Here is a 15412-nt window from a genome sequence, read left to right as displayed (position 1 = left end):
ATTAGTCAGGTTAACTTTTCTGTGGTTGCTTATGCTGCTTTAGTCATTAATTAAGTTTACCAAATCTTAGATTAAGTTTTAGTTTACAGAGTGTGGTATAAAAACTTTCTCAATATTCCTGTTGCTTAGAGAAAAATGGGAGGTTTCATGTTCACCAGAGACTAGTGTCCTTTTGTTATTCATATTTTCAGTCAACTGAGAGAATGTTTTGGGAGAGATTTAAATCTGATTTACAGGATGAATTTGTGGAGGAGGTGTGTAAAACTATTCTTTGGGTTATATATCAAATACAAAGCAGTTTTGCAAGTAAATGCCAATAACTCACCACCTATGCGATTTCTCCAATCCTGAGAGTAAGGTGTAGAAAGGGGAAGGGAGGAGAAGGCAGAAGAGCAGGTGACAGCCAGGCCGCAGTACCTGGCCACATATGCTGCAGTGCTCATGGGATTTCTGAAGGTAGGGATGAACGTCTGCTTTATTGGAGCCAGATGGCTTTTGCCCGAAGAGTGTCCCCCCTCCTTTAGGAACCAGCATCTTGCCCATTATTACCAGATTAAGTGCTGATGAAAGATGCTCTAGTTATGAATAATTTTAATGGGTCTTAATGTTATTCCCTTAGGGGTGCTGCCAGTCAATGTCACTGACTACTGCCAGTTGTTTCGTTACCTCTGTCAAAATGGACGCTGCATTCCAACTCCTGGGAGCTACCGGTGTGAATGCAACAAAGGATTTCAGCTGGACCTCCGTGGGGAGTGCATTGGTATGTAATAGGTCACTAGTTGGTACCAAGAGGTTATTGCAGTTCTGGTCCTTGACTACGTAAGTTTTCTATTCTGCTGTAACAAATCACCTCACACTTAGTCACATAAAACAATACAAATTTATAATCTTACAGTACTGTAGGTTAGAAACGCAACCCAGGCTTTACTGGGCTCAAGTCAAGGTGTTACAGGGCTGTGATCCTTTTGGAGGCTATTGGGAAAAACCATTTCTTTGCCTTTTCCAGTTTCTAGAGGGTGTATGTATTCCTTGTCTGGGGTTCTCCCTCCATATTCAAAGCCAGCAGCGTAGCATCTTCAGATCTCTCCCTAACCCTCTGGTTGTCTCTTTCAATCCCCACCCTCCACTTTCAAGGGCCTTTGTGATTACCATGGGTGGATCTGTGTAGTCCAGGAGACTTTCCCCATCTCAGATCTGCTGATTAGCAACATTGATTTATCTATAACCTTAATTACCCTTTGCCATGTAGCATATTTACAGGCTCTGGGGATTAGGACATGAACGTATTTGGGGGGCCGTTATTCAGCCTAACATAGTGACTTTTAACTTTTATTGTAACATACATTCAGATCTTTGCTGATAAGTCCAACTTAAGTCATCTTACCAAATGCCTAACCATTGAAACAAAGCATTAAAAGTATCTCAAAGTTATGAAAGTTTTGCAATTTTACTAATTTAAAATGGATAACTTACCAGCTCTCTCTAGTTAATTATTGAAACTTGAAGAGAGAAACTTTAAATGGGTTTCAAGGCATTTCAACTAGTGACGGGAGGAAATGTCTCATGAGGACATTTTATTGGATAAGAACAACCAGTTGCCATCTAATATTTTCTTAAATGAATTCCTCCCTTAGTTCTGTTTCAAATTCCAATTCTGTTATTACGAATCAGGCAGAAATAAGTAGTTCTTGGTTTCTCGTGCTGTGTAGTTTCCTGGTGATTTGAAAGCCCCTTCTAGCAGCACACTGGAGAGTCCTTCAATCCTCAGGGGTCATCCAGAGCTGGGTAGAAGAGGGAATAGCTGCCTCAGGGTTGGGGAGTATGAGGTCTGACCTGCACCTGCCACTAGAAGCATGTGACCTTAACCAAGCAGGTTATCTTCTCTAAGCATTAGCTTACTCATCTTTCCAAGTAGAGGAATATAAACCAGTTGACCTCTAAGTATATGGATAATGGGAGCCAATCTGGGAACATGGTGGAGGTGGTAGAGGACTCTATGGTGGGTGAGAATTGCCCTTTAAAGGACAATGGCTTCGTGTTTTGTTGTAATGTTCTCAGTAGAATTCAGTAGAGTATGCTTAGATATGATTAAGCTTTTTTTTTTTTAATTGAAAAATCAAACTTCAAGAGATACTTAGAATCCTATCCAGAAGCCACTTCTCAAGTGTTAGAGTCTGTTTGATTCTTTTGGGCCAAACTCAAGGAAGATGAAATGTTTATTAGCTTGGAGTGTTGAGCTGCTATGTGTTTGGCATTTTTCTCTGACAAATGACACAAGGAAATAATACACTTCCACTGCTCAACCAGTCTGTCTTCAAGTGGCTGGTGACACGGCATACACTGCAGTGGAGAAGAAAAAAAAAGAGATCCTTTCATTAGGCTATTTATTTCTTAAAGGGAAAGTGTTTTAATATGTAAAAGAAGCCAATACAATAGTCTTGGAGTTATGAGTTATTGCTATCGAATTTTTTACTAAAATGTACTGTGTTTTGCAGATGTTGATGAATGTGAGAAAAACCCTTGTGCTGGTGGAGAATGTATTAATAACCAGGGGTCGTACACCTGCCAGTGCCGAGCTGGCTATCAGAGCACGCTCACCCGGACGGAGTGCCGAGGTATGGCCCTCGCTTGGGATGTGGGGCATATAAGCTAAGTAAGTGGTTTGCTTTGAAGGAGTTCAATGGATTTCAAATAACCCTTGCCAGGACAGGCTAATATGGTCACACTGACTTTTGCACTTAATTCCAGATATTGTTACTTCAAAAGACAGTGTCATAAAATCTGGCAAATATTCAAATTCTTTTAAAAGATGCTTCTGTGCCTGTAGGAATATCCTATTTTCACTACTTTTTTTTTTTTTTTTTTTGGCTCATCACTATCCACCTGTTAATTTTTAAATCTGTGAGTGAGGGAACGGGGTTGTCTTTTGTTGACACAGAAACTGAGGCAAGTTCCAGGTGAAATTGGATGCAGTTCATTTCCTAATGAAATGGTCTAGAGGATAAGGAAGCAGCCTGTAAGTCCTTGCTGCTTACTAGTGTGGTCAGCAGCTACATTGGCTGTTTGTTGGTTGGAAATGCAGAATCTCAGGTCCCACCCCAGATCTGCTGAAGCAGAACCAGCATTTAACAAGAGCCTTCAGGAACCCACATTGAAGTGTTTGAAACACTGTTATAAATGTTCTCTCATAAAAATTCCCCTTCAGGTTTGTTTATTAATTTACTTATTAAGTCACTCAATATGCCTTTTGTTGAATGACTGTGATGACAAAGTTCTTGGAACAAAAATAAGTAAGATGTTCTTCCCACTTCAGGGAATTCCACCATCCATATCTTTATAAATTGGACCCAGAATGAACTGTAGCATTGATCCTGTAAAGCCAGATAAATGAAAGAAAACTCCCTGTTAAAATTAAATACAAAAAACCTGGCTGATGTGGCTCATTTGGTTGGAGCATCATCCCGTAAACCACAAGGTTGCTGGTTTGCTTCCCTGGGTTGCGGGTTTGGTCCCAGGTCAGCTAGGACGCATGCGAGAGGCAACCGATCGATGTCTCTCTTCCTCTCTTTCTCCCTCCCTCTCCCTCTCTCTAAAATCTGTAAGCATGTCCTCAGGTGAGGATGAAAACAAAATTAAATATGAGGAAAGATCAGAAGTTTTTATGACTTAAAAATTTGTAAGCCAGTAATAGCTAATTTTATTGCCTCTTTTAGCAAAAGCTCTTCTTATGGATTGAAGATATACAGAAGTTTTTCTTTTTATCAGTGATTGGTTTCAAAATCTTAAAATTTGGTTGCAACTTAGAGATTTTTTTTTGCCATTGGTGTGTTTCAGTACACTACTTGAGAATGGCAGTTTTGAGCAGAAAAAAATGAGTATGTAACATTTCAATCTGCTAATATTTCTATTAATGTCCTACATACTAAATTATAAGTAGGGATAGTTCGAATATTGATTTTAGAAGTATTGTCTAAAATAATTAGCATGTACAAACAGTGTAGTAGGCATTTTTGCAAAAGTAGAAAATAAACTGAAATTAATGTTTCAGAGAACTGCACTATTAAATAAGCCATTTGAAGACATTATTGAGAGCACTCAGCTAGGGTATGGGCCAGGCAGTGGAAAAGAATGTTGCTGTTGTTAATCTGAGGCTGAGGAATACCTAAACGCCTTTAACATTGTCTTCTTAAAGAAGCTAGTGCTGCACTTGTCACAAGCATAAAACATTGATAACATGCTCACATTTTGGGGTAGATGAACCTTGCTACAGAATGGTCAGAAAGGCTGTGTGCTTACCTGAGAAGTCCATTGATGGGGTGAATAGAGGAGGTCAGGAGAAACAGATGGAATCATAGTGGAGAACTTGGAATGGTGAGCTTTTCCTTTATCTTGGAAAGCAGCAGGGGACATGATGGCATTCTGCAATTAGTGAGGAGAGAAAACTCTGAACTCTTTATCCTATTTATTTTATTCTCAGACCTCAAAAAATTATAGAATCCTAAAAAAAAAAAAAAGAAAAGAAAAAAAAAGCCTTCTCAAGAATATGTGAGTTTTCCTATTTTTTTTGGAGTGTGCAACAAGTTAGATTTTAGCAAGGATTAAGAAATAAATGAGAAAAAGCTCGTAGGTTGCTGGCACAAAGATCAGACAGAAGAAAAGCCCAGACTGCCTCTGCTAGTCCAGTGACTCGTGTGGAAACCACTGCTGGTTTGCCCAGAAGAAAGTATGCCCGAGGGTCAACCACAAGCCACCGTGCAGACGCAGGGTAGACAGAATAACCCATATGCCGTGAGTGCATATTTTTGTCCTCCACAGGATGTTTAGAGCACTTACGATCAGGCTCAGGTGGTCTCAGCGTTGCCTACCTAGGTCTGCTCCCATTCCTTTCCACACAGCTCCTTGGTCCTTGTCTTCTGGGGAGTAAGCCCCGGCAAAGATTGTATGCTATGTAGACAAAACAGTTTGTGTTCATCCTGTCTGATGTTCATCCAGGTTTCTAGTCTAGAAACGGAGGGGAACAGATAATCCAGGACACCATGTTGTCCAATTTGGGTTAATTATTAATCTTTAAATGAAAACTCAGATAATAAGGTCATTCAAGTTATTGTCCTTTTTAACACTTTCATATCAAACTCTGTTGTCTACTTTGGCATAATATTAAATACAATAGAAAAAAAGAGAAATGCCCCACAGTACCAATATTTTATTTGGTAGATAGAATACCCGTAAAGTTATAAAAGCAACTTAGAATAAACAAATAATAAAGCTATACTTGGACCGGAACTGCCATCAGGAAGGTAAACATTTCAGAGTCATGTGATTGATGGTTTTCAGATGGAATTAAATATTTTAAATAACATTTCTGTTTTCTTATTCTGATAGAGCTATAAGATCTGCCTTTCTGATCATGTACAGGATGTGGCAAAAGTAGGTTTACAGTTGTGAGTATATGAAAGTTTATTAATTATTGTATCATTTACTATATGAACAGCTGTAAGCCTACTTTGCCGTCCCCTATAGTGAAAGACGCCAGTCAAAGGCCAATGTGAATAATGGTATATAGCCTGGCTGATTAACTCAGCTAGGAAAATGGTGAGGAAGAATCTATTTTGTTTACAGAGTTGAAGTTTAAGGAGTCTTACTAGAAATTAGAGTTTGATTGAATACTTTTCTTCTGCCATGTGTCTTTCAAACTCTAGTTAGTAATCTTAATTCTCAAATTATTTAATACCAACTTTATGTTTGAACAATATTATTTTATAATTAAAACCCAAGGTTAAGACCATGAGTTTGGAGATGGAGGGGGAAAGAAATAAAATAAGTTTAAATCCCCTAACGAAAGCTATTTCTTCTGTTTTAACTTTGGTTTTAGACATTGATGAATGTTTACAGAACGGCCGTATCTGCAATAACGGACGTTGCATCAACACAGACGGTAGTTTCCATTGTGTGTGTAATGCGGGCTTTCAAGTTACTCTGGATGGAAAGAACTGTCAAGGTAATACAACATGATAATAAGAAGAGGGTAATCCTATTATTTCCCTTCTTCCAGTGCATTGTCCATATCAGAAGTCTTTAACAAGACCAAGTCAGACATTGAGTGAAAGGTCAAAGTATCAAATATATTCCACATATTGTTATCTCAGAGACAAGCATAATTTTCAGCAACATTCATGCCTTTAATTCACATTTCTGTGGGTCAAATACATTTTAAATATATGAGGCCAGCTTGCCATTTAAAGATCACTGGTGATGATGAAACTTCGTGGCATCAATCATTACTTTCTAACTTTATGCAATCAGAATTTGTACATTTTTTTTAAAGGACACACCTAATCCCACTTATTCTTTAGTCATATATGGTCCCTTTGTTTAAAGTGTCTACCTAGTAATAAAATACTAGTAATGGGTATCTGAAAATGTACAATTTGATTGAGAGAAATATTGACTATAGAGAGCTAGCCATAAGTTTATATTACCTCTTGAATTAATCACCTCATTTTGAATTGGGCTATTGCAAATATTTTGTCTTTCCCCCCTAGTCATTCTTTCCCAAATTGAAACTATGACAATTATTGATGAGTTTCCACTTCTTAGACCTTAGTAGAAAATGAAGACTAGCTCTTATCATCTTTCTCAATGTCTTTGGGAAAGATCCCAAGAATCTATTCATACATTAAAAGAATTTCAAAATTTCAGAATTGTTCTTAGAAACATTTTTGGCAGAATATTATTTCAGTGATTCAGTTCAAAAGACTCAATGCCAAAATTCTCAGTTGGGATAGAATCCTGTTTAAAAAAATTATAAATTACATTGGTCTGACTAAAAGCTTATAAGTGAAAACACATCCTGTCTAGAAGATCGAGTGCCTCCTGAAACAGCTTTAACATGAAATAAAATAAACATATTGATGAATTTAAAGAAATAGTCCTAAGGTCAAAGGATCCTAAAGGTTAGCTGGCATGGCTAAAATCCATAATTGAGTCCTGAATTTTAAAAATACATTTTTTCCTATCCCTATGAAATTGCTTCAAACTATAAGTTGTCCTCTTGTTCTGTGGTTTCCACTTTTTAAAGAATCAGGAAATAGTCTAACTGCATTCAAATTCTATCATTTTTAGTCTTGATTTTGTTTTTATTTTCAGTATATCAGAAGTAATTTGGATCTGTGAAGTAAATATAACCATCAGGCTCTTAATACACTTTTCAGTTTGTAAACTATTTCTTAAAAGAGTCCTATTAACTTCTATTAAGTCAAATTTCATATATATGTATATATAATTATAAAAAATTATATGTGAATTTCATATATGAGGGGAGCCCCCCAAAACTGGCATTTATCTTCTGGAGGGCAGGCCCCTTGTAGTACAGGCTTCCCCCTCTAGGCGAGTGTTCTAGGATTCCATCTGTATCAGTGCACCAGCTGGTGTTATTGTGAGAGACTGTGTTCAGCTTCAGTGAATTTCTTTTGAAGACTCTTTCAGTGCATTTGCCCATTTCATGATGGGCGATTTTCGAGCGCACCTGCCCACACTGTGCTGAGTGTTCAGCAGTTTTTGTCCAAAAACGGCAGAATCCCTGTGCCCTACCCTCCCATTCACCCAATCTCATCCCAAGCAACCTTTCCTTGTTTCCCCGAATGAAAAATGTCCTTAAAGGAAAACATTTTGCCACTGTGAAAGAGGTGAAACAAAAAATGGCAGAAACACTGAAAGGCATCAAAATTGATGAGTTCAAAAACTGTTTTGAGCAGTGGGAAAAAGGTCTTTATAGGTATACAAGAGTTTCATCAGATGGAGAGTACTTTGAAGGTGACTGAAGTTTAAACATGTAAGAATAAATACACAATTTTTAATAAATAAAGTCCAGGTTTTCTGGGGTCCCCCTGATATACATGTATACATGTGCGTGTATATATGTGTATTATATATATGTCATAAAATAAATTTAGTTTTATAGTTTGCATACACATATCAAAACTTAAGAACTTGAGATACATATTTCCTATGGCCCCTGTTCTCTTTGTGTGCTACAATTTGGGTGATAATTAACCTTAGACTATAGTAACAAAAACAGGAAGAAATATAAAGAAACAAAATTATATTCATCTAGGTTGTCTTCCTTGGCAAGCTCACTCTTCCGGTGTTTTGTATTTTTCAGATATGGATGAATGCAGCATAAGGAACATATGCCTTAATGGGATGTGTATCAATGAAGATGGCAGTTTTAAATGTATTTGCAAACCTGGATTTCAGCTGACTTCTGATGGGCGTTACTGCAAAGGTTTGTACTATAGAACTCGGTATCATATTCTTCTCCTGTTTTTTCCTCCTCTCTCAGTTACTTAGAGGTATCATTTTTCCTTTTTGAGTCTCCCCATTTAAACTACGCCTAATTCTGGTTTAGGAAAGCTGACTGGAACACCTACTTAAGTCCAGCTGTCCAGAAAGCTGCAGTTTATGCCCAGAAGGCTGTTCTTATTTTAGAAAAAGTGTTTGGGGTCTTCTCAAAGTAGCCTGAGCGCTACATAGCAAATGAATGAGAAGCCAAGCTACTGATTGGGCAACCAGCAGACGAGAGCACACTTTTTAAAATAATCTGAGTTCTGCCTCTTCGTTGCAGTTAGGGAATCATGGCAGTTTGGCTTCTTAATGGCTGCCATTTGCCTCCTCTTACATCTTCACGTGGAGAAAATAATGTAGACTCATTGTAGTGATTGCTTCTTCATAATTCCCTCCACGTATTTTAAGGAATAGAAATTTTTTTTATGGACAATTTGTTCAGGCTTTATCAAATCACAAAAGCAAAAGGGAAACAGTATGAAGCAGAAGAAATAAATGAACCAAGAGCCACTGTTTAGCTTAGTAGCTTCTGAAATAATCTCATTGCCCCAGGTATTGAAGCAAAAGTAAAGATTTTTATTTATGCTCTTGAAAATTGGGGTTCTAAGAAGAGTCATTGGAGATAAATCTGTGCTTAGTGTCTCTTGCCTTATATAGTCATGGGTGAGTGGTTATTGAACTTGGGTTCAAGATATAAGTTGGAACCAGATTTCTTGAGGAACCTCATACTCAAAACAGGTCCAGGAAATCTGTTAAAATGCTGCATGTAAAGTCTTCTGCTCATTGGTTCAGATGCCAAAGCATAGAGCACCAAGCTCTTTGAGATTGTGAAAGCTGGATAAAGTCCTATGTTGCCTCTTCTCCTGCTGTCCCTGGTGGATAGTTTTAGTAAAGGAGTTATAGAAGAAAGCCTTGTATTAAGTCTTTGGCAAGAGGGACATTTTCTATAGGCCTTAAAGAGCTTCTGCCTCTTGATTATTTCCTTAAATTATCTAGGACCGTCATAGCAATGGCTTTTAATGTTGGGCATCTGTCTTCATAGTAAGAGAAAATATTAGTTTTTCAAATTTGAAGTAGGAAATTGGTTTCTGCACTTCTGATGCCTGTGCAGGGAGACTCTTATAGTTGGGAAGACAGGACTAACACATGGAACTATTCTCCAACGTAAGACAGCGTAACAGAGTGCCAAAACTTGCAGATGAAGTGTTTACAAGTGAAAAAGAAAGGGAAAGAGAATGGTTGCTGGAATACTTGGAACTAGGCTTCCAAACAACATAACAGAAGGAAATGTGAAGGCTCCTTTGTGAGCAACCCTTTTGCAAGAACACATACTCCTCTTAGCTATGTACAGAGCACACTAAGATTCGCTTTTGGTGCCTATTGGCTGCTAGTGACCCAGCCCATAGCCTCTCAGCATTTCAGCATGGCCAATAGATAATGCTGATGGAACAGTTTCAGAAGACATTATGACCTCATAGATGAACCTAGGTTTTGCAACTGTCTGCAACCTGTGCAATAGTATCTCATCAATAAATAGATTGTTCTATCCATTTGAGAGTGCCTAATGATTTGGAAGGTTTTCTCTGACTTTACCATTCTGGCCTAAGAATCAGATCTAGAGAGAGAGAAAGAGAGAGAGAGAATGCTTCATAATCTTACCAATGTCTTCTTTTTTCTGGTGTTTAGAGAACATGGAACATATACACTGTAGTAAGAATAAATGAAGAAAGGCATTGTACATAGAATTTCTTCTTTTCCATAGTTTTTCTCTTGACATCATGAGATAAAATTTTTCTCTTAGTGCTGAGCACTTCATTCTGAGCCCACAAAGATGTGGCTGTTCAAAGCTGAGTGAACAATGGTAATTTAATTTCTGTAGTTAACTAATCTGATCACTTTTTGAAATTTGAGGCTGCTCACTTTGAGCAGTGCTTCCTGGATCTGTGTTACATCAGTGTCCCCAGCAAAAAGAAAGCTTCGTGTTATTTTTCAGGTTGTAGTCACCACTGTTTTATGTAGATCTCATCTTAAACAAAAAGATGACTCAAATAACTGAACAAATTTGAGTTCATGTACTTAAATATAACTGATGTTTTAAAATAAAAATCTATACACAAAATCTTGGACTATCTGTATATATTTTGTGCCAAACAACATAAGTAAAATGCAGATGTGTTTTAGTATCAGTTTGCCTTTTTAAGGTCAAAAGAATGAAAATAGTCACATACAGTAGTTGTATATTATAAAAGGATTTTTTACACAATGACTCACTTCTGTGTTACATGTTTTCCCAAACATAATTTTGGTGTCATTTCTACTTCCCCATATCAATGGAGGACATCTCTACTATTATTAGTATGACTCCACTCAAGAATTTTACCAGGCTTTCCTAGGTATACACATGATGCTGTGAAATGTTTGTTAGGCCTATGAAAGATTTTTCTTTGCTGGGTTCCAATTGCTGACAGTGCTGTTGTTGGCCAAGGATGGTCATCAAAATCATCTATATTCCTCTTCTGTCCCTTTTCTGTGGTGTTTCTGTTGATGCCATGCTAATATTCCCAGAAAGCTAAGGCATGAGTGATACTAGAATGAATACCAGTTGGTGTATTAAATGCCAAAAGGAAAAGCTTTCTGCCCAGGCCAAAGATGCCATTTATTATCAAGCTAGATTTCCGACGGTCCTGAAAAAAACTGCTGTGAAAGATTACACAAGACCCTTTGTATTTTATCCATTGCTTTTCTTCTTCCAATTCTGTTTGCGCCTTTGTGATTCTTATTTTTTATTTGTTTTTTAAAATCTTTATTGTCTTTTATTCCATTACCATTTAGTCCCCTTAAAATCTCCTTTCCCCCAGCAATCACCACACACTTGTCCATGAATCCTTTTTCCTTTTGGATTAAAAAAAAAAAATCAAGATAATATTATCAAAATAGCTTTCTGTGGAAAAGAAATAAAACTTAGCCAGTTTATTTCTCCTTGTCTTTATTACTATTCTCTCAAAAAAATGAAAATACATCTCATTGAGTTTTTATTGTTGATACTACAGAGTATTTTCCATCTTTTCCATTTCCAGGTGTTGTAACATAATTGTAAACATGGTTTTAGATAAAAGTTACTTCATTTTTAATAAGTGCTTTTCCACACCACAGATATTAATGAGTGTGAAACACCTGGGATCTGCATGAACGGGCGCTGTGTCAACACTGACGGCTCCTACAAATGTGAATGCTTCCCTGGACTGGCTGTGGGGCTGGATGGACGCGTGTGTGTTGGTAAGATTAAGCCATAGCTAAATGCATGATAAAGATGCATGCTCTGCCAATCAACCCACCAATAATGAATGTACTCTACCGTAGTAGATATGATATAATTAATATTTGTGGAGCAACAAATCAATGGGATCAGTTCTCTTCTTGGATAAAGTGGATATTAATTTAAGGGCTAGAAAAATGAGCTGAGATAAATGAAAAGCAAGGGAATCCTCCCCTCTTCTTCCTCCTTTTTCTTTCCTAATCACATAGCTTTCCTCAATTTTCTCCAGCCCTCCTTCACGGAGAATGGTTTTTGAAATTGGCTGTATGTGCTTATTATCTCTTGGTGGACATGTTCATAGAGTATTAATGTCCAAACGGAAGTGTTGGATGCAAAGGAGGATATGAATAATCAAGAAACTTACATGCTAACAGTTTTCTGTGGCTGTATAAAACAGTTGAGTTTTGTTGAAAAGTATATATGAATTTTATCCAAATTATTTATAAGAAAACTAGTTAGTAAACCCTTTGAAATGGGAGAAAATTTGGCATACCTGGAAACCCCCTCCCTGATGGTTTCCCTATTTATTGACCAGCTTCTACAGATTTACGTAATGAATATTTTACAGATCAAACTTCCTTTTTTTGAAAGTATTTCTAATTCAGACGTTCAATAATTACATGTCTATTTTGTGGTAGGCCGCAGTTCAAAAAGATCTTATTTATCATGGGGTGAGATTCAACAATCATCCATCATTCAGTCAGCATTTATGAAGTGCCTGCTCTCTGCAGGCCTGGGGAAGACAAAATGAATGAGATATAATTCCAGCACTTATATGCTTCACAGTTGGGTAAACCACAGAAGTCCCTAGAAAACAAGAGGTGTGGCCATTGCTTTCTAGTGCTTGGAGGCTGAATCTAGTTTGTTTTATTTTTATTATATTTTATTGAGACCTAACACCAGAAGCATTCTTCGTGCATTAGAATAGGGACGATGGCTAAATAAAGCTAGCTTCAACTTTGACCTAGGGGGTTCTCATCTGTTTGAAGCGATGGTGTGATGACAGATGCTCCTTCCTGTTTAGACACACACATGCGAAGCACATGCTATGGTGGATACAAGAGAGGCCAGTGTGTCAAGCCCTTGTTCGGCGCTGTTACTAAATCTGAATGCTGTTGCGCCAACACTGAGTATGCATTTGGAGAGCCTTGCCAGCCGTGTCCTGCGCAGAATTCAGGTATGTGGGGTCATGGGGCTGCCTTGTACTGCCTCCTGCCACCATCTGCAGTCTTGCTTTTATGGAAGTCATAGGGAAGGATTACATATGCTGTCCATCATGTACCTTCCCGAGGTCTTGGCAGGGACTAGTCAGGTTCTGACCCACATTACTCACCCAATTATAACCACCATTTGGAATAGGCAGAATGTTTGTGCTTCCCATATGAACTTCTCCACCTCAATAATATTCACGCTCTTTGGAATACATGCAGCTTGCTTTGTTTTCTACAGTTGTTTCACAGAATTTGCATTTTTGCAGGAACTACTACAAAGCAGACTATTACACAGTGTAAAAGTAAATAATTTTCAGGTTACCTGAATATTTCCAACTTTTCTCCAAAAGGCCTTGTGAATTTTGTCCATATCCCTCATGCTGATTTAAGTGTGTGCTATTCCTAAATGATTTTATTCAACCCTAGGGAAAAAGTCGTTTCTTCTGTTTGAAACAACATGCCATAGTGAAAAGAAAACTGGTCAGTCAGTTACAGACTGCTCCCAGCCATAGGCAGACAGGGTATTTAATTTAGGGGGTTTAGATTTATGTTGATTTTTGTTTATTTAGGAATTTTTCTTACTTTCAAAAAGATTTGAGATGGCTTACATTAGTAAACATAATTATAAACTAGAATAATAAGAAAAAGGGGATTCTTAGTTTTCTCATCTACAAAATGACTTGTCTTAGGTAATCCAATTGTAAATTATTTCTATTTGTAAGGGAAAAAGTTTGTTGAAATTAATACAACAGACTAGCTACATTTGAATATAATTTTAAAGTCACTTGGCAGTTGCCTTCTAATGTCCTAAAATAGAGTTAGCTCTAGTATTGAAAATATAGCTCTGATTGGTTGGTTCACATCTAAGATTCAGTTAATTCATTTCTGACTAGATAAAAATCAGTTAAAGATTAATGCACAGTTTCAAAACACTTGTCACTTTGAAAATGATATTTGAAATTATAGATTTAGAAATTAAATATATTATGAGATATTAGAGAAAGTTATGGAAGTCTTTAAAAGAAATGAGAGATGCCAATTCAAGAAAAAAAGCTTTATTTTGGCTGATTACTCAGTGACTAATATACAAATTATCATTTTGTATATGGTTACCAATCAGTTAAATACATATTTACAATGCTTCGATTATGTAATATGCAGAGATACTTTCATATAACTGTACAGTTGTATATTATTACTATCAGCCTTTTCTATGTTAGTTGAACTTTTCAAAGTGCTTTTGTTGAATACTTTGAATTTAGAACATAGATAAGTATCATGAAAACAGGTGCACAAGACCGTAGGCAGTTGTTCACGTGTTAAATGAGTGGAAGAGCCAGACTTAGAATCCAGGACTCTTGGTGGATAGAGTTCTTAGTTTTCATCTTTTTCCTCCAGACCATGTGCATCTCCAAAGAATTTATGATATATAGGAAAATAAAGTGGACTCATAGAAAGACAACTAAAAGAGACTATATTTATTTAAGCTGTAAAGCTGAGAGTTCAATTTGAAGTCCGGTTTCACTAGCCTCTGTTTTATATTTCACTGGATTTACACGGAAGAGGTCCACATGTGGAAGTATTTTCATTCAGTTTGGTTTTTCCACCTCTTTGGTAGATGAAAATGCCAAAGCATGAAGGCTCTGAATGTAGGAATCCCTCATTTCAGGAGAGAAGGGGATTTTTGAAAGTATTGCAAATATCCAGAATGCATAGCTTTAGTTAATTTAATGAGAAACCCCAACCACACAACATCTAAAGCTCATTTTTGTGCTCTGGAGATCAAGCAGGCTGTATATGGAGATGTTTCTCACTGGCTGAGAATTTCCTCCTCACATAAATCGGTCAGTTCAATACACAGAAGGGTAATTATTGGGAACTTTCTCATCTGTTCCCACACCATCTGTTGATGGCACAAGGCTGAGTTAGCTCAGCAGCACCTGCCATTTAAGGGCTTGAGCTGTGCCCGGTGTAATGCTGAGCGCTTCCCCCGTTCTCTCATTAAAGCTGCAGAACTATAGGGTGAGTTGGGTATCATTGTCTCCAATTTATAGAAGAGGAAAACTAACAGAGGGAAATACCTTGCTCCCAAGACCCCTCACTGTCATCAGCATTCAAACACATGCTGACCTGAATTCACCACAGAGAACACTCTGGTACCAGATCTTGCCCAAATGGAAAGGAATGATGACCGTAATTTACCTGCACTGAGGCCAAGCATCAGCTCATTTAGCACTGACTGTAAAAGTACTTTTCACAAAACTGCTATGGTTTTGCTTTTCCTTTTTTATCATTTACAGTATTTCTCCCCTTTTTGGTAGATGTTTCACTTAATTGCTGATGTGAGAGGAAAATGAGGATGTATTTCTTCTTTGCTCCTAGTTCCTGTCTTTCAAACACAAGGCAGACCCCTTCAGTGTGTTCCCTTTTTCACCCTCTTTAAGATGATTTAAAAATTAAGAGGCTTCCCCACTTTTCTCAAATTTACATTTGCTAGAAGGCACAGGCTCTGAAGGGTTCAACCTTATATTTTTTGTCTGTA

The 15412-nt window shown here is 37.4% G+C and overlaps 1 protein-coding gene across 1 annotated transcript in view; it reads left to right on the top strand.

Moving 5' to 3' along the window:
* Positions 1-15412, top strand: part of FBN1 (fibrillin 1) — a 226274-nt gene that overhangs the window by 122909 nt on the left and 87953 nt on the right. Inside the window, exons 11-16 of the mRNA XM_090270572.1 lie at positions 620-760; positions 2496-2615; positions 5873-5998; positions 8162-8284; positions 11497-11619; positions 12684-12836. Of these exons, the coding sequence (XP_090126698.1) occupies positions 620-760; positions 2496-2615; positions 5873-5998; positions 8162-8284; positions 11497-11619; positions 12684-12836 (786 nt within the window). The remainder of the gene's footprint in view (positions 1-619; positions 761-2495; positions 2616-5872; positions 5999-8161; positions 8285-11496; positions 11620-12683; positions 12837-15412) is intronic.

This window comes from Furipterus horrens, unplaced genomic scaffold (assembly GCF_987537825.1).
Source record: "Furipterus horrens unplaced genomic scaffold, mFurHor1.1.pri manual_scaffold_3, whole genome shotgun sequence".
Taxonomy (NCBI): Eukaryota; Metazoa; Chordata; class Mammalia; order Chiroptera; family Furipteridae; genus Furipterus; species Furipterus horrens.
The sequence above is the reverse complement of the archived record's forward strand: the minus strand, read 5'-3'. Positions and strand labels throughout refer to the sequence as shown.